We start from the raw sequence: 18,100 nt of genomic DNA, 5'->3' as shown, positions 1-18,100 counted from the left end.
TGCCCGCGGCCTGTTTTCCCAGGGCTGGCCGAGCCTTTTTGACAAGCTGATTGCGTGGCGGGGATTGGCTAGTCCGGGCGTGACGCCGGTTAACAACAAAGGTGGAGTTGGAAGAAATTAGATTAAAGGAGAGGGGGCAAAAAAAAAAAAAAAAAAAAATTAAACGGGGAGCAGGCAGGGGACAGGAGGCAGAGACCGAAGGGGAGATGCTCGAAGCGCGGTCTCCCGGCTCCGACTTCGCCCCGGAATCCTCTTTGCCTATACCAACCGGGATTTTTGCTCTCAACCCGGACTCCGGCCCAGCTACCGAAGCCGGGGTGGGAGGGATGGTTTTGCTTCTTGAGAAATGCCCCCAACTCTCACCCTGACACCCCCTACGGCCCAGGGGGAGAATTATTTGCTCGGACTCCTCGGACCCTAAACCCGAAGGAGGTGAGGGGCATTGCGAATAGCGAGAGGCTCGCTCTAAAACCCGGAAGGCCCTCGCGGGGCACAGAGATCGGACGAGGCGGGGGTACTCCCCCGGTTTTCCAATGTGTTACAAACCTAAGAGCTTCTTGCTTGTGTTTTTTTTTTTTTTCTTTTTGGTAACCCCCCCCTTTCTATACCCCCCCCCTTGGCTCCAGGGTTGCAAAAGCAAAGAGCAATAAAAAAAAAAAAAAAAAAAAGCGCGCACACACTCAGACACACACCAGTGGCGACAGGGGAGAGTTGGAAAGACGCAGGAGAGAGGCAGGAGGCAGCGGGGAGGGAGCAATGGGACCGGGAAGCCGCAGGTTCCCTCGTAAATCCCCCTCCGTCCCCACGTCGTCTCGCCGGCCGCGGCAGGGGAGCGAGGAGCCGGGAGAGCAGATGGAGGAGTGGAGCTCGCTCTAGGCAGCGGGCTTGGCCGGAGAATGGAGGAGCCGCCAAGCGATCGGCTGATTGGAAGAGAAACGCAGAGCGATGGAGGCGGGGGTAGGAGGACGATTTCTCTGCGGGGACTGGCGGCGGCGTATACGCCCGGGTCGGGCGCTGCAGAGCTTGGCTGGTTTTCAACCCGCGCTCGCCGGCTCCAGCCCCGCGCGCCCCCACCCCCAGCCCTCCCGGCGGCTCCGCAGGTGAGTGCGAGCTGGGGGCAAAAAGACCCGAAAGTCTCAACACGTCCGCCCTACCAAAGGAAAAAAAAAAAAAAAGGCATTTTTCTTTTTCCTTTTTTAATTTTCGTGCAGCCCCCAGCGCGGTGGGAGGGAAGGGGTGAGGCTAAGCCGCCCGGAGGAGGCGGAGGGGCCAGGCGAGGCCCGAGTGGCCCGGGAGGCGGCGGCGGCGCCGAGGCGGCTCTGACGGGCGAGCGCTCGGAGCGGCGCTGCGCTGCGCCGAGGCGGGCGGGCGGGCGGGCGGAGCGGGGCGGGCGGAGCGCGGCGCGTGGGGCTCGCCATTAGCCGTCGCTCCGCTTCGCCATCTCGGGCTTTGTCTGGCGACTTGCTGCCCCGGCGTCGGCTGCGGCGGAGCTGCGGCTCGGCTCTTCGGCCCGCCGCACCCCTAAGGTGCCCCCGGCCCGCATTCCCATTCACACGCTCGGTAAGTGAGCCCCGGCGCCGCCGATTTCGGGGGAGAGGGGTTGCTGAGAGTGGCGGCGGCGCCGATCTCCATGCGCCCGGGCAGGCCTGGGGAGCCATGCCGGGCTGGATTGAACCAGCTCCCAGAGAGACTCCTCCGCCGGAGCCCGTCGCCCCCTCGCCGTTTGCGGGGCTTAAGGAGCAAAGGAGACTTTTTTTTTAATTTGCAAGAAGGATATTTTGTAGGGATAATTTTTTTGAAAGTTTCGTGTGTGTGCTGCTTGGCAGCTAGGCGACCGCGAGGCAGGCGCCGAAGCCTGGCGCCGAGATCGGCGTGCGTGCGCCCCGAGCCGGTGGCTACGCTCCGGGGATAAGGGTGGGCGCGGACCGCCCGCTCACCGAGGCGGGCGAGGGGAGCGTATGAGGGCTCGAGTGGAAGCCCGAATCTGAACTGGGAAGACTGGGGAGAGAGCTCCGGAGCAGGGCTGCAGCCGACCCCTGAGCCTCCACGGCCGCCTGGGGGCCCTCCGGGCACCCTCTCTACGGCCGCACCTCGCGCCCTCCCTCCCGCGCCGGCCGAGCCTGCTAGTTCCCCCGCGGGTCTGGCGAGGTCGCTCTCGGCGCCCGCCCGCCTGCCTCGGCTCCGAGCCCCGCCGCCATCCGGGCGGCTGCGTGTCTCCCTGTCCCGGCCCCCCTCCCTCCCCGGCGGCAGCCGCCGCCGCCGCCACCACCACTACCACCACCACCACCACCACCACCCCCCTCCCCTCCTTCCTTCCCTCCGCCTCGGCCGCCCGGGTCCCCCCAGCTCCCGCCCCTCCTCCCAGCTGCCCCCCGCGGAGCCCGCCCGGGCAGGCTGTGGGAGGGAGCGGAGCCGGCGAGGCGGGCGGGCTGGCGCTCGCTCCCCGGGGGTCGGTGTGCGCTCTACGGGGAAGGACGCGCTCGCTGCCCCGCTTCTCCCGCCCCCCCTCCCGCTCCTCCTCCTTTCTCCCTCCTCCTCCCCGCTCCGGCGGCGGAGGCTGCGGCGGCGGCGGGGGGTGTGCGAGCTGAGGCCGGGGCCGGCGGGCGGGCGGCGGGCGGGCTGCCTGCAGGCGGAGGGCGCTGTGCTTTGTGCTTTTCGCCGCGAGGAGCAGCAGGCAGCAGCCACAGCCGCCGCCGCCACAGCAGCAGCAGCAGCCGCCGCCCCAGCGCCGCCGCCGCCGCCGCCGCCGCCGCGCCCGGAGGAGGAGCCGCTGCCGCCGCGGGAGGGAGCTGCGGCTGTGCCCGGCCGAGCGGGGGAGGGCGCCGCCGCTCAGAGCCGGGGAGGGAGCCGCCGGAGCGGGAAGCCCGGAGGCCGCGCTGCGCCGGGTAACCGAGGCGGCTGAGGACGCGCGCCGGGGTCGGGGCCGGGCGGCGGGGAGCGAACCGTGGGTGCGGTGGACACCCGGAGGAGACCTGGGGCGACCTCCGGGCAGGGGACTGGACGAGAGAGGACCAGGGCACTGGAGAGGACGCCGAGAACCGGGGGAGGGGAGGGCAGGAAGCGAGGCCCGAGCCGAGCCCCGGCCGCAGGCGGAGGAGCCCGCGCTTCTCCGAGCCGGCAGGCGCAGTTCTCTCCGGCCGCCGGAGGGGGCGGCGGGGCCGGTGAGCGCTGCTCCCCCGCCTCCCGGCCGCCGTCCTCCCGCCCTCTCCTTGGCTCGGCTCCCCGGAGGCCGGGGCGGGGGCGCCGGCGGGGCTGGGCCGCAGGCTCGGGGGAGGAGGCGGCGGTTCCCGCCGTGGTCGCGCCTCTGCGCCGGGATCCTCCGTGCGCGTCGGGCTGGCTGGGCGGTGGCGGCGCCTCTGGCCGGGGTGGGTGGCTCGGGGGCGGGGGGCAGGCCAGGCCGCTTCTCTCCGGCTGCTCGCCCGCCCAGGCGGGCGGGGACGGCGTCGGGAGCCCGAGGGGGAGGGCGGCGGGAATCCGGATCCGGTCCCCGGGGGCGATGCGGCCGCTGCGCTCCGGGGCCGGCGGCGGCTGCGCTGCGTCCGGGTCCCCGCCGGGTTGCGGAGGCGGGGGGAACCGGCCGGGGGGGAGCGGGAGGAGGAGACTGCAGCGCGTGCCCGCTCCCGCGGCCGCGCGCGCCCTTTACCCGCCCTTCCTCCTCCCCCGCCCTCAAGCCTGGGGCCTCCCCGGGGCGGGGCGCACAGAAGAGGAGGAGTTTTTTTTTTTTTTTTTTTTTTTTTGGCCGGGGTGGGGGGAGGGCGGAGGGCGGGTGCTATAGCTGCACGCGGGAGCAGGGAGCAGTCTCTCGCGTGGGCAGGGGAGGGCGCACGCCGAGGAGCTGGGCTGTAGGGGCGGGGGGGCGGGGGGTGTGTGGTTAGGAAGTAGAGGAGGAGCGCACTCCCACCCCCACCAACTCATTCAGCCTCCTAGAGTCTTGGCTGGGTCTCTCTGAGAGTGTGGGCTTATATCACCCTCCCCTTTGGGGGAGGGAGGGATAGACAGTCCCCCACCTCTCAGCCCGCCTGAGTGGGGACTGGTGTCTCTTCTAAAGGGTGAGGTGGCTTTGACCCCGGCTTGCCTGGCCAGCACGACCGAGGAGGTGGCTGGACGGCTGGAGAATGAACGGAGAAGCCGACTGCCCCACAGACCTGGAAATGGCCGCCCCCAAAGGCCAAGGTAGGAGCCCCGACCCTCAGCCTTCTTTAACTTAAATCGTCTTTTCTCACGTAGGTCTGCAAGGCCCACTCCCCTTCTAAAGGTTTTCTCCAGTCTGCATTCTCTGAAATGATACGGGAGGGAGCGGCTTGAGTGTCAAACATCCCTCACACTGGGGGTTTGGCTAAACCCAAATTATTTGGCCTTGAACCTATAAACTGTATTTTTCACACTCCATTACCCCCACGTCAGAGGGGGAGAAGGAGGCATATGCAAGTCTTCCTTCTGGGGTTCCCAGTCAGCTCTAGTGTGTCCCCAACAGTGTCCTGGAACGGGAGGGAAGATGAAGAATGTGGAGGAAGGGGGAGATGAGAGGGATTGGGGAGGCTTTTCAGGTGCTTTATTGTTATTTTAAGAGGACAGTTTTTGGTGGGGCAGGTTGGAGGGAAAGGGTGTTTTGATGGCTTGAGGCCTCAAAGATAAATAACTACACTCTACTCCACCCGGTGGGGATCCAGTGTGTAGGGTGGCAGGGGGTAGGATGAATCTGAGCATCTGGCAATTCCTGTGGGACATTGAGAGGAGAGAGGATTATGGGTTCATGTGACCCATCTGTGGAAACCCTGGCCCAGGTTACCAGATGTAAATACAAGAGCCCTTTTGACTCCTAGCCTTGGATAGCTGTCCTCCCAGCTCACTTTCCAGGGTAGCCACCCTCCAGAGAGGCCTCACTGGAGCTACCTTTCAGTGGCTGGAAATAGCTGGTCCAGACTCCGTTTTTTGCCTGCGTGGGGAGTTGGGCTGAGAAGACAACTCAGAATTCTAGGGGAGGGGGCGGAGGGGTGGTGTTTCCCTGGAGCAGGGCCCTGGGAGCGTTTGCCCACCTGTCTGCCTTGCTTCACAGCTGCCCTATATGGTTCTACCATTGTTTTACTTACCCCAAATTCCCCTTTGGTCCTCTTTGAGAGGAGGGGTAGGATGGTGGAATACTCATGCCTCTAATGTTAGTTTCTCGCTGTGCTGGAGAGAAACGTCAGCATGGGTTCTCCTTACTGCCCACACCCCTTCCTCAGTCTGCACATTTAGGGTAGCCATCTAGAACTTGGATTGAATTTAGCTTCACGTTTAGATGTGTTGCCTCCCTCCTTCCCTTCCTTCTCGGATGAGCTAACTGTTCTCCAACGGTGTCCCAAATCACTGTAGCTTCCTTTCCCCCCACTTTGCTACAGTAAATTGTAACCCATGTCAGGCTGGCATGTTAGAAATGATAATAGCTTTGAAGTAAGCCTGACTTGAGTCCAAGTCTGGTTTTCTAGGCCTGATGCTGTCTGGACTGGAGTCCCCGCTCTAATCTGTATGGCCATGGCTTTTCCTTAAGGCCGGGCCATGTCTTGTGTACGCCTTCAGATGGGAAATAATCAGGGTCTGGGATGCTCTGGGAAGGAAGGTTTGAGTGGTTAAGGACCGGGGAGCAGATGGGGGCTGGCATGAGCCAGGCATGATGGCTTTTCTTACCTTCCCCAGACCGCTGGTCCCAGGAAGACATGCTGACTTTGCTGGAATGCATGAAGAACAACCTTCCATCCAATGACAGCTCCAAGTTCAAAACCACCGAGTCACATATGGACTGGGAAAAAGTAGCATTTAAAGACTTTTCTGGAGACATGTGCAAGCTCAAATGGGTGGAGATTTCTAACGAGGTAACGGATCCCCCCACCCCCTTCCTGACACATTCAAATACACATCTACACTTACCCTTGCCTCAGCCTTCCTGGTGGAGGAGATGGAACAGAAGTCTATAAACAGGAAGGAAAGAGACTAGGCAAGGTGCTCTTGTGGTCGCCCTTGTGCATTTCGGGAGGTGGCACGGTTGACGGCACTGGCCAAGACTTCTCAGTTCTGCCACTTTCTAGCTGTGTGGCCTTGAATAGTTACCGTCTTAGAGCGTCTGTTGCCTGAGCTGTTCTGGGGATCGAATGAGGTGCTGACATGGACAACCATTTCGAGGTCAGGTGGTCGCCTTGTTGCTGTCCTGTGCTGTGTACTGACTGCCTGGGCCTCTGCAGTAAGCACAGACCAGTGCCTGGGTGTCTGCCTGGGTGTCAGGGCTGCCTGAGTTGTGTCACTGTCGGCCCCTGCCCTCCTCCTTTGATAACTTCAGTCTGGTGGAAAGTAGAGAAGGCCCGTTGGGAAACAAGGCTTCGTTCCTGGGTGGTGTCCCCCTCTTCGGAACTTCCCCTTCCACTCACCTCCCTTTTTCCTCCAGGTGAGGAAGTTCCGTACGTTGACAGAATTGATCCTTGATGCTCAGGAACATGTTAAAAATCCTTACAAAGGCAAAAAACTCAAGGTGAGTTTCCAGGAGAAGGAACACAAAGGTTTGGAGAGGTAAGGTCCAAAGAACGGACAGTGTCTCACCTTGACCATGTCCTTGTCCCTCCTTCCAGAAACACCCGGACTTCCCAAAGAAGCCCCTGACCCCTTATTTCCGCTTTTTCATGGAGAAGCGGGCCAAGTACGCAAAACTCCACCCCGAGATGAGCAACCTGGACCTGACCAAGATTCTGTCCAAGAAATACAAAGAGCTGCCAGAGAAGAAGAAGGTGGGGGGAGGGGGACTAAGGTGCGGGGAGGGAAAAGGCGGGGAGCAGCTGGTGTGGTGTAGGTCATCTGTCGGGGGTGGTGAGGGCTTAGACCAGGGGACCTGGCATCAGGGACGTGGGTGGGTCAGCTGAGCAGGGTAGGGCCTTGGGCAGCCACACCTGATCACCCTCTCCCAGGCCCACACACTGTCAGGCGTGGGCACCGCTGCAGGTGTAACCCTGACCGAGGCAGGCAAAACCCGTAGTGTTCTTTCACACACATGTCCTCACTGTTAGGCCTGCAGAGCTGTTCACTTCTGATATTTCCCCACATGGTCTCGTTTGATGCTTGTAGTGGTAACCCCGGGGAGACTGGGTTTTCCTGATTTTGTGGGCAGTGAACTGGGGTGCAGGAGGGTATCGTGTCCCAGGACTCCGGTTTAGTGCTCAGACTCCCCGCCTAGTGCTTTTCTCACTGCCACATCCACAGGTCACATGGGTGGGCTTCCCCTTGCACACATTGTCCCTCGCGGCCTCACGCTCTCCCAGACCCTCAAGCCCGTTAACCTTGGGCAGGGGCTGCCCAGCCTCCCAGGCAGGGGTGGACACAGCACAGTGAGATCATGTGGTACCTTGCAGAGATAGACAGCAAAGCATTGCAGCTGGGACACGAGTGAGGTGGGGTGGGGAGAGAGACACACAGAGGAGATGCTACGTGGTGAGATGGAGCCAGGGAAAGATGTTGGCAAGTGGCAGCGGGAGAGAGAAGAGGGCACATTTATTTGCTGGGAGAGGACACAGAGTTGCAGGCAGCCAGCTCTCGGGAGGGCACCAGCACTGGGAGTAGCCCTCTTCCTGGTCTGCACACCCTGGCTTCAGGCTCATGTGGCCTGGTTCTGTACCCAGAAAAGGAGCTAGCTTGGCTGGGTAGATCCAGCTGTCTGCAACTAGTGCTTGAGCCAAGCCGGAGTATGAATCGCTGGAGCTATTCTTGACTCCTACGATGGGGCCGTCACAGAACTGACTGTGCACATAACACCGAGACATTTCCGCGGGGTGGGAGGGAGAGGCAAAGGGTCTCAGGTTCAGGGAGGGATAGAAGAAACTCCATGGTAGAGTGGACAGAGTGCCAGCCTAGGGGACACAGGCCGTGGGCCCGTTCTGGCTACCACTGAATCGCTGTGCATGCGCCCTTCGGTAAGTTATCTCAGTCCTTCGGGCCTGGTCTTGATCTGAGGTGTGGAGAGTGAGCCTGATCTGGGTGGTGCCTTCCAGCTCTAAAAGCTGCGGTTTTGTGTGAGGAGGGCTGCGACTGGGGCAGAGGAGGCTGGGTTCTGCTCCTGGTTTTCTGCGGGAACCTTGGAGGGAAGTGGAGCTGCCTCGCTTCTTGCGCCTGATGAGAGGCAGGGGTTGGGCTCAGTCAGCTTGAGCCCATGGCCTCCTCCAGTGCTAACTCATTTGTGAATCTGGGAAGAAGAGGGATAAAGGAAAGATGGACATTGCAGGGAGCCAGGACAGGATGTAGATGAGGAAGGGAAAGAGACAGGCTGGAAGGGAAATCAGGGTGAGAGGTGTGGAGAGGCAGGAAGGATGGTGGGATGGTGGGAAGGGAGGATCAGGCTGATAGAAGCCGGTGCAGGGGAAGGAAGGGAAGCCAAGCAGCAAAGGAGAATGACAGGGCTGGGGGAGGGAGGGCTCAAGGAGCTAAAGAGCCAAGAGCCTGGAAGAAGGGATCAGAGGCAGGGAAGGTGACAATGACTGAGGAAGGGGGTGGGGGTGGGGATGGTGTCAGGATCGCCAGGGACCCAAAGGTAGCAGATGGAGTGGGCGGGGGGGGGGACATCCAGATACAAGAGACCTATTAAGATGTGATTTGGGCTGCAAGAATTCACTCTGGGTTTCCTTCAATGCGATCTCCCTTTGGAAGCAGGACTTAGCCTGCCACTTGCCCTGTGGGCCACCTCTGAGGGGGCAGATTAGTATTAGCTGCCACAGACACAGGAGGAGAGCGCGACAGGGGCAACGCCTACATCTTCTCCAGGGAGTGTCGTGGCGTTGGGGAAAGGCAGAGGGGTAGTGTTGCGGGGAGTCCCAGCCCTGTCGCTGCTTACTGTGTGACTGGAGAATGCCATGTCCCCTTCCTGGGACTCTTTCCCTTTCTTAAAAAGAGGGGATAGGACGTAGGATATGTTCTGGGACACCCCTGTAGCTCCCACCGTCTGGACTACGGTTGAGTCCCCCGTCCCCAGCCCACTGGAAGGCAGATCGCCATCCCTTTCCTGCTCATGGCATCCTCTGTACACATCACCGAGACGCAAAACAGTTAGCAAGGAGGACTTAGTGGGTTTTGTAGCTCAGGCCTTGGGTTGTGGATGACCCCGTCACCTCCTCCCCCCAGATGAAATATATTCAGGACTTCCAGAGGGAGAAACAGGAGTTTGAGCGAAACCTCGCCCGATTCAGGTAAGGCAGTGGAACCCAGAGGAGGGCCACAGGGCGCTGGGTGCGGCAGGAGAGGGTAGCAGTGACCAGAACCTGGCACTTGAGGCACGGAAGATGGATGGGTCACCTGTAGACCCTAGTGGCTCAGGCTCAAGGGGAGGGACTGGCAGGCAACCGCTGTCCCACTAGGCCCCAGCTGATAGGCCAAGGAGCCTTGGTGGGTGGGGCAGCTAGCTTGGGTCTGCCCTGGCAGGATCCCCCTCCCCCCATTGACTGTTGCTCCCCGTGCCCTGGCTAGGGAGGATCACCCAGACCTAATCCAGAATGCCAAGAAGTCGGACATCCCTGAGAAGCCCAAAACCCCCCAGCAGCTGTGGTACACCCACGAGAAGAAGGTGTACCTCAAAGTGCGGCCAGATGTGAGTGTCCGGCCAAGGGGTGGCAGGGAGGGCGCACGGTAGTGGCAAGGGGGAGCCGCGCCAGGTCGGCCGGGCACGGTGCAGGGGAGCAGGAGAGGAGGCCCCTCCCCAGGGGTGGGCTGCATGGACAGGGCCTGGGCCAGCTGGCGTGCGAGTGTGTGCATGTGTGCGTGTGTGAGCCTGTCCCCTTGCACCCAGGCGGGACCCCCCGCCCCGCCCCCGCCCCCCCTGCCCCCGCCGCCTCTCTGCCTTCCCCTCCTGGCCTGTGGGGGACACTCTCGTGACCTCCTGTGGCCTGAGGGGGCGGGGGCCTCTGTGTCCCCCTCCCCTTCCCCTCCCCCCCCTGCCCCTGGCTGCCTGTGTGTGTCTGACGGCTTTTGGTTTGCAGGCCACTACGAAGGAGGTGAAGGACTCCCTGGGGAAGCAGTGGTCTCAGCTCTCGGACAAAAAGAGGCTGAAATGGATTCATAAGGCCCTGGAGCAGCGGAAGGAGTACGAGGTTAGGCTTCCGCTGCGCTCCTCCCCGCCCGGCTCTTCACGAGCCTCTGCCCTCTGACTCTGCGGCCTCCGCACTCTGCGGCAGGCAGTCTCTCCCCATCCTACCGCTGAGGGAGGGGCCTTCTGGGCCCCTCACCTCTGCCCCTACCTTCCCCGCCCCACCCCCCCATGAGATCTCAGGCTAGGGCAGGGCAGGGCACCACGTCTCGTGTGACACAGCAGACACACGGCCACCCCCCAGCTTTGCTCCCTGCCTCCCCTTCCCAGCGGCTCTCCCCCACCCCCCCGGCCCCGGCTAACCCCACACCCCGTTGCCCTCCATCCCCCCCACCTCACTCTGCAGGAGATTATGCGTGACTATATCCAGAAGCACCCCGAGCTCAACATCAGTGAGGAGGGCATCACCAAGTCCACCCTCACCAAGGCCGAACGCCAGCTCAAGGACAAGTTTGACGGGCGACCCACCAAGCCACCTCCGTGAGCGCTGCCCTGGGGCGGGTGGGCGAGTGGGCAGCTAGGGAGCCGGGCTGGGGAAGGGCCTCAGCCCAGGCTCTGCAAGTGAGGGGGCTGCCGCCCTGGGCCTCCCAGGTCGCTCACAGGGCCGCTCCTCCCTTGCTGCCGGTTGTGACAGGAACAGCTACTCGCTGTACTGCGCAGAGCTGATGGCCAACATGAAGGACGTGCCCAGCACAGAGCGCATGGTGCTGTGCAGCCAGCAGTGGAAGCTGCTCTCCCAGAAGGAGAAGGATGCCTACCACAAGAAGTGCGACCAGGTGAGCCGTGGCAGGAGCCAGCCCTGGAGAGGGAGGACTCCTGGAGAACCTTGGGGTTTTGAAGCATGAGGTCTGACCCCTGGGCACCTGCTTCAGACACGGTGTTGTACTAGGTTTAGCATCTGGGCTGATCCAGGCAGATTCTCGGGCCTCGCGCTTACCATCTGTGGAGGGAGACTAGGCCCTGTCCAGGCTCTGGAAGGTCTGCTGAGGGCTACTGTTTGTCCCCCGAGCATGGGAGGGTCTCCAGTGAGGCTGCCCCCATACTGACCCTGACTCCCCTTCCTTTCCCAGAAAAAGAAAGATTATGAGGTGGAACTGCTCCGTTTTCTAGAGGTGAGTGTTCCTTTCGGGAGGGCAGCGGGCAGAGAGAGGCCAGCGGATTGGTGAGCAACGCCCTTAAGACAGCCAGGAAGCAGCCTGGGGACCAGACATTCAGCCCTGTGCTGCTCCTTCCCCCACCAGAGCCTGCCTGAGGAGGAACAGCAGCGGGTCCTGGGGGAGGAGAAGATGTTGAACATCAACAGGAAGCCAGCCACCAGCCCGGCCTCCAAGAAGCCCTCCCAGGAAGGGGCCAAGGTGGGCAGGGGGCACAACCAAGGAGGTCCTGGTTGGGTGCGGGGTGGCGGGGCTCCCCGTGAGCACCCCGTGGACCCCGACCCTCTTTGCACATCTACAAGGGTGGCTCAGAGAAGCCCAAGAGGCCCGTGTCAGCCATGTTCATCTTCTCGGAAGAAAAGCGGCGGCAGCTGCAGGAGGAGCGGCCTGAGCTTTCAGAGAGCGAGCTGACCCGCCTGCTGGCCCGCATGTGGAATGACCTGTCAGAGAAGAAAAAGGTCAGGCTTGCCAGACTGGAGGGGCTGCCGGGCAAAGAGTCTGGGCTGCTTCTCCCCTGGGGGTAGCTGTACTTCCTCACCCTGTCCCAGGTGTGTGTGGGGTGTGAGCTGCAAGGGTGCCTGAGCGCAGATGGTGGGGCTGGGAACCCAGCGAGCCGGAAGGCGGGAAGCTGTCAGCTGTGGGCTGTGGGCTCCCTGGGGAGCGGGGCCGCCGGGCAGCTTGAGCCCCTGGCAGGAGACATCTGCACGGGCCCACGCCTCTGCTCACCCCACCCTTGCCGGTGGCGGGGAGAGCCTTCAGCTGCTGGACGAGCCACGTGCGCCCCCTGTGGGTGGCCGGAAGGCTGACGCCTCTGCCGCCCCTCCGCAGGCCAAGTACAAGGCCCGGGAGGCAGCACTGAAGGCCCAGTCAGAGAGGAAGCCAGGCAAGCTGCCAGAGTCGCCCAAAAGAGCCGAGGAGATCTGGCAACAGAGTGTCATCGGCGACTACCTGGCCCGCTTCAAGGTGGCAGGCAGTGGGAAGGGGGTTGTTTGGGGTTTTTTTTTTCTTTTCTTTTTCTTTCTTTGGTTTGTGTGCGTGTGTGTGTGTGTGTGTGTGTGTGTGTGTGTGTGTCTGTGTGTGGTGGTGGTGTTTTTCTGCTTTATTTTTCTGTTTTCTTTTTCTTTTTTTTCTGGATAAGTAGTTGCTTTATTATTAATTTCATAGGAAAGGGGTTGTTCTGCCACCGCCCATGCAGACCCGCTCCAGCCCTAGGTGACCCTTCCCACAGCTGACACCCCTGTCTGTCCCCAGAACGACCGGGAGAAGGCCTTGAAAGCCATGGAGATGACTTGGAACAACATGGAAAAGAAGGAGAAACTGATGTGGATTAAGAAGGCGGCCGAAGACCAAAAGCGATATGAGGTAGAAAGAGGGCTTCTGGTTAGCGCGGTGGGGAAGGATGGAGCTGGGGCCACCTCTCTCCACTTAAAACTCAGGAGCACCCTCCTGGGTGGGCAGCTCTCCTCACTGCGTGGGACTTGGAGCCAGAAGTCCCAACTTGGGTTGTGTGACCCTAAGTAAGTCTCTTAACTTCCTTCCGTGAGCCTCGGTGATGCGTCACTAAAACGAGGGCAGTGATACTAGTCGTGTGAGTGCAATTACGGAAGCACTTTCAGACGGCAGTGCCTGCCTCACACAGGTATGAGTTGTTAGGAAGTTGCTCCCTGGCTGTGCCTCAGTTTCCCCTCCCTCCTGGCACATAAAAGGAGAGTCAGCTAAGGACTGATGGCACGGGGCAGGCGGGAGGATGAGTGTGACCTTGCCGGGTGTCCCCATAGAGAGAGCTGAGTGAGAGGCGGGCACCCCCGGCTGCTGCAAACTCATCCAAGAAGATGAAGTTCCAGGGAGAACCCAAGAAGCCTCCCATGTGAGTCTGGGGGCTGGAGTTCACCCTAGGGATGGGGAGGGTCAGGGCAGGACGGCTGCTTGGTGGGTCTCCTGACCTTCCCTGCAACACCCCCGCCTCCCAGGAACGGTTACCAGAAGTTCTCCCAGGAGCTTCTGTCCAACGGGCAGCTGAACCACCTGCCACTGAAGGAGCGCATGGTGGAGATTGGCAGCCGCTGGCAGCGCATCTCCCAGAGCCAGAAGGAGCACTACAAAAAGCAGGCCGAGGAGCAGCAGAAGCAGTACAAAGTGCACCTGGACCTCTGGGTCAAGGTGAGAGGGCCGGGGGACCCTAGGAAGGAAGACGGAAGCATCGTCGTCGTGCTGGCTGGCCTGCATTCAGGATTTCCTTCAGTGTCTTAGCAGTCCTTCAGGGTAATGATTACTATCAGAGATAAGGAAACCAAGGCTCAGAGAGGTTAAGTAACTTAGCCAAGGTCACACAGCTAGTGAGTGGGAAAATCCAACTCAGACTGCCTTTTCCTCCCTCCAGCTGGGACCAGGGCGCCTCTCCTAGACTCTGGCTCAGCCCCTAGCCTCTGAGCTTCCCTTCTGTGCCTTGCCTGAGCAGTCAGATCTGTAAAGCGGGGCGAGTCACTGATGTCCTCCCCGGCCACCCAGGGAGGTTGGCCAAGGACCCAGGGAATTAGCAGGGTTTAAGTGTTTCAGAAGTTTGGTGAGCCCCAGACTGCGTTGCCAGTGGCTCTGGACTTGGCTTCTGGGGAGGAGTGATTGATGCAGCCAGGCTGTGGAAGTCATCGTGTGGGGCTTCTCTGAGTTGAGGAAGGCCCTGAATCTGGAGCCTCCGTTTGGGTAGAGCAACAGGACAGACATGAAAACCAACAGTCGTAGGACAGGGTAGCTTAGAAAAGGCTTCAGGGCACCTTAAGCAGAAACACTGAGCTGTGTTCTCGGGTCCCTGGGGTTCTCTGCAGAGACCCAAGGTATGGGGAGACTGGGACGGGCAAAGGTGGGATGGCGGTCAGTGCTCAGCCCACTGCCTGGCACTCGGCCAGCATACTCGGTCAGCAGTAGTTGGGGTCGTGTTCCAACCCTCACCTCCTTCTCTGTCTCCCCCAGAGTCTGTCTCCCCAGGACCGTGCAGCATATAAAGAGTACATCTCTAATGTGAGTCTGGGAGCGGGCTGGTGTTGGGATAAGGCGGGAACTTGGTGGGGGATGTTTGGAACTCACGGCTGCTCCCTTTGCCCACGTCCCCATCCTCTCCTACAGAAACGTAAGAGCATGACCAAGCTGCGAGGCCCGAACCCCAAGTCCAGCCGGACCACCCTGCAGTCTAAGTCGGTAAGGAGCCCCTCTCAGAAGGGGGACCGGGAGCGGGGGTCCGAGATGCCCGGAGTGGTGTGGCAGGGACCACTGATGTGCTTCCATCCCTCGCAGGAGTCTGAGGATGACGATGAAGAGGATGAAGATGAGGACGATGAGGACGATGAGGAGGAAGATGACGAGAACGGGGACTCCTCCGAGGACGGCGGGGACTCCTCCGAGTCCAGCAGCGAGGACGAGAGCGAGGATGGGGACGAGGTGGGGCGGGTGGGGCACGGTGGGAGGGGGGAGTGGGGCCCTGCCAGGACGGCCACCTGGTGACTGCATGTTCCTTGCCTCGCAGAATGAGGAGGATGACGACGACGAGGATGACGACGAGGACGAGGACGAGGATGAGGACAATGAGTCCGAGGGCAGCAGTTCCAGCTCCTCCTCCTCGGGGGACTCCTCGGACTCGGACTCCAACTGAGGCTCAGCCCCACCGGGGCTCCCCTCCCGACCGACCACCTTTGTTTCTCCCCCATGTCCTGTCCCCTGCCCCTTGGCCTCCCCCACTTTCTTTCTTTCCTTTTTTTTTTTTTTTTTTTTTTTTTTTAAACAAAATACGGTGGGGGGGGAGGCACTGGAGGCGCCCAGGCCAGAACTCTTCGGCCTCAGAGACATCAGCCCTGGGGGGCCCTCCGGGGAGCACAACCATCACACTGAGCCACCACTGGACCGGCCCAGCCCACCCCCCTCTGCACTTGCAGTTCCGGCATGGACAATGGACCTGGGAGTGGGATGGGGGGGCTCCCAAAGAGTTCAGTGAGGCCCCCTACACCTGCAGCCCGACCCAGGGGAGGGTGGAAGCTTGGGGAAGACCCCTTTCTTTCCAGAGGGGCTCGCAGCCTGGACCCCCACGTTGGAACTGGAGGCAGGGAACATGGGAGAGGAGGGCGGGCGCCTATGGGAAAATAGGCACTGCCCCGTGGCCCTCTCCTGCCCCCTGCGGGAAGGAGCTGTCTGGACCCACTCACGGGGGGGAGGGGGCAGAAGTGTTTTTTATATATGTGTATATATTTTTTTTTTTAAGCTCTGAGCTGTCAACGAGACGTTTCCTACCGACCTCGGCTGCCGTCTCTGTTGTCATTTCTGGGAGAGGGAGGGTTTAGAGGGTAGGTTTGGGACTTTTTTAAAACGGTCCTGATGCGTATGGAAAAGTATGTACGCGTGTGTGTGTGTGTGTGTGCGCGTGCGTGCGCGCGTGTGGCCTATACATAGCATGGGTGCACCTGTGGATGTGTGCAAAGGCACATGTGCATTTGTGCGTGTAAGAGAGAAGGGGGCGCCCACCTCAGTTTGCGAAGCTGGTAAAAGGGTTGGTGAGGGCCAGGGAGACATTGATCCTGGTGGGGATAGGCCGGGGTGGCCCCTTTCTCCGTATCTTCTGATTTGCTTGATCTCTAATTCAATTTGGGGGGTGTACTGAAGCCACTCTGATGTTTCCTATATTGGTTTCCCTCTGTCAGGGTCACTGGAGCTACTGCTCGTCTCCAATATCCAGCAGGACTGTGGGGAGGGGGAACGGACCAGGTGAACCTTAAAGCTTTGATTTGGTGGGAAAGGCCCCTGCAGCTCATCTGAGGGGTCACCCAGCCACCCTGGGCTCTGAACCTGGCCTTCAAGAAATGTGTTGGAAGCTCTTAACTTACACATCCTTCCTGTCTCCCCCCCCCCATATCCTCCAGCTACCCCCACGCCTGTTTCCTTTGATTTCTCAGGTGTGCTCCCTTCCCCGCCCCACCTCCCCAAATCCACAGCTGGGGAAGAGGTCTGCAAAAGCTGCTTTTGCAGCTGTGCTCCTAAACCTTCCCAACCATCCCCTTTATTTTGGTACCCTGATTCCTAGATTCTTCATAAGCCAAGCCACCTTGCCCCTGTGGGTTTAATTTTTGTTGGTTTGTTTTTTATTAAATTTTGGCTTCTCTCTTTTTTAAAAAAAACAATCACTTCAGTGACCTATTTAATTGGGGCTTTGTGCATTTCCACCTTCCCCTCTGAATGAAAGCCAGGGGATGGGGAAGAATGGGAGCTCTACCTAGGAGGTGGGATGGGAAAGGTAGGTCCCCTTCCCAGAGGAAGGCAGACCATCTGCTTTGTCTTAGCCATGGTGCTGGGGCGGGGGCGGCTAGGGAGGGACACTCCCCACTCCTACTCCCCTTTGTCCTGATCCTGGAATTAGGTACAGGGGTCCGTAGGTTCTATTTCTTCCCAAGAGCCCCTGCAAAGAACCCCATTACCCTGAGTGCCCCTGCGCTGTTGTGTTTTAGCGGAATGTGTTTTCGTTTAAAAACAACTTTGAATGGGGCACTTTTTTTTTTTTTCCTGTTTTAAAAATTGAAGAATTCTTACAGTACCAACAGGACTGTGGCGGCGGGGGGGAGTTAGTGCTGTGAGAGGTGACTCGGTGCATTTTGGCACTGGGATGCGGCGGCTGGGGTGGGAGGACCCTCACTCCACCCCACCCCCCGTTTTTTTTTTTTTCTGATATTTAAGAAGTGTTTTTGTAGGTTTCAACAACAACTGCAACTTGAGTTTGCATCATGGGAGGTGGGAGGGAATGGCTTAGAGGTGTCTGCCTAAGCTGAAGGCCAACTGTGGAAGTTTTGTTTTCCCTTTTTTTGTACAATAAAGTAAAAAACAAAGGTTTGACTGCTGTCTGATCACTGGACCCAATGAAGGGCGAGTAGAGACGGGCGACCGGACAGTATCGGTGTGGAAAGACCCTCAATTCAGTTTGTTCACCTCGGGTTGTCAGACCACTAAGGCCTGAGAATTTGGGAAACAGATAAATTATTTTCTCCCGGAATGCACTGCCTTGAAAAACGGAGGTGATGAATGAACCATTAGGGTCAGGGGTGTTCACCATGGTCACGCAAGGGCTCATCTTTGGGAGTTGGGGTAACCCTCCCACCTTGAGCCCTCAGCCTCACCAGGGTTAGGAATGACTTTCCTAATGACCCAGACCTCTGATGGGAAGTGGGCTGGGCTGAGATGACTTGCTCTCTGATGTTAAGGAAGACAGCCCTCCCTCCACTAGCCTTGGCTGGGGCCATCTAAGACCTCTCCCTTCACCCCACACCCCTCTCTCACTCTCAGCCAAACTTCTGAAAAGCTCCTTGCCCCTCATGGTCTCCCATTTCCTCATCTCCCACCCACTATTCCCCTGAGGTGACTCGCTGAGGTCACCAACATGTTCATCAATTACACCCAGTGGACACTTGTCTGTCTCTCTTTTTCTTAAATTAATATGGCTGCTCTGGGTCTTAGTTGCGGCACAAGGGATCTTTCAGTTGTGGCACGTGGATTCTTAGTTGCGGCAAGTGGATTCTTAGTCGCGGCATGTGAGATCTATTTCCCTGACCAGGGATTGAACCTGGGCCCCATGCATTGGGAGTGTGGAGTCTTAACCACTGGACCACCAGGGAAGTCCCACTTGTCTGTCTCTTGACTTCTTGGTCTACTCTGCTGGCATCCGCTCCTCCTCCTCATTCTTTTTTTTTTTTTTTAAATAAGGGATTGATTTTATTTCTTTTTTTAAAAATATTTATTTTATTTACTTATTTGGTTGTGTGGGGTCTTAGCTGCGGCAGGTGGGCTCCTTAGTTGCCGCTCATAGGCTGCTTAGTTGCGGCACGTGGGC

At 59.7% G+C, this 18,100-nt stretch overlaps 1 protein-coding gene across 7 annotated transcripts; it reads left to right on the top strand.

Annotated features, from left to right (window-relative positions):
* Positions 1 to 153: 153 nt before the first annotated feature.
* UBTF (upstream binding transcription factor) lies at positions 154 to 15,522 on the top strand. 7 transcript variants are annotated; one of them, XM_059046345.2, is made up of 21 exons: positions 154 to 1,100; positions 4,049 to 4,173; positions 5,677 to 5,852; positions 6,419 to 6,502; positions 6,600 to 6,755; positions 9,133 to 9,197; positions 9,475 to 9,595; positions 9,984 to 10,094; positions 10,437 to 10,570; positions 10,725 to 10,866; positions 11,161 to 11,202; positions 11,332 to 11,445; positions 11,547 to 11,702; positions 12,073 to 12,207; positions 12,496 to 12,606; positions 13,023 to 13,111; positions 13,215 to 13,404; positions 14,212 to 14,259; positions 14,365 to 14,436; positions 14,533 to 14,676; positions 14,762 to 15,522. In XM_059046345.2, the coding sequence occupies exons 2-21, from the start codon at positions 4,116 to 4,118 to the stop codon at positions 14,885 to 14,887; spliced, it is 2,274 nt and encodes a 757-aa protein (XP_058902328.1). In that variant the 5' UTR covers positions 154 to 1,100; positions 4,049 to 4,115; the 3' UTR covers positions 14,888 to 15,522. The 7 variants fall into 7 exon arrangements, with proteins under 7 accessions (XP_058902328.1, XP_066876879.1, XP_058902331.1 ...); XM_059046342.2 differs by lacking the exon at positions 154 to 1,100 and adding an exon at positions 1,375 to 1,560; XM_059046343.2 differs by lacking the exon at positions 154 to 1,100 and adding an exon at positions 2,800 to 2,885.
* Positions 15,523 to 18,100: the final 2,578 nt, after the last annotated feature.

Source organism: Kogia breviceps, chromosome 19, assembly GCF_026419965.1.
Source record: "Kogia breviceps isolate mKogBre1 chromosome 19, mKogBre1 haplotype 1, whole genome shotgun sequence".
Lineage (NCBI taxonomy): Eukaryota > Metazoa > Chordata > Mammalia > Artiodactyla > Physeteridae > Kogia > Kogia breviceps.
The sequence above is the reverse complement of the archived record's forward strand: the minus strand, read 5'-3'. Positions and strand labels throughout refer to the sequence as shown.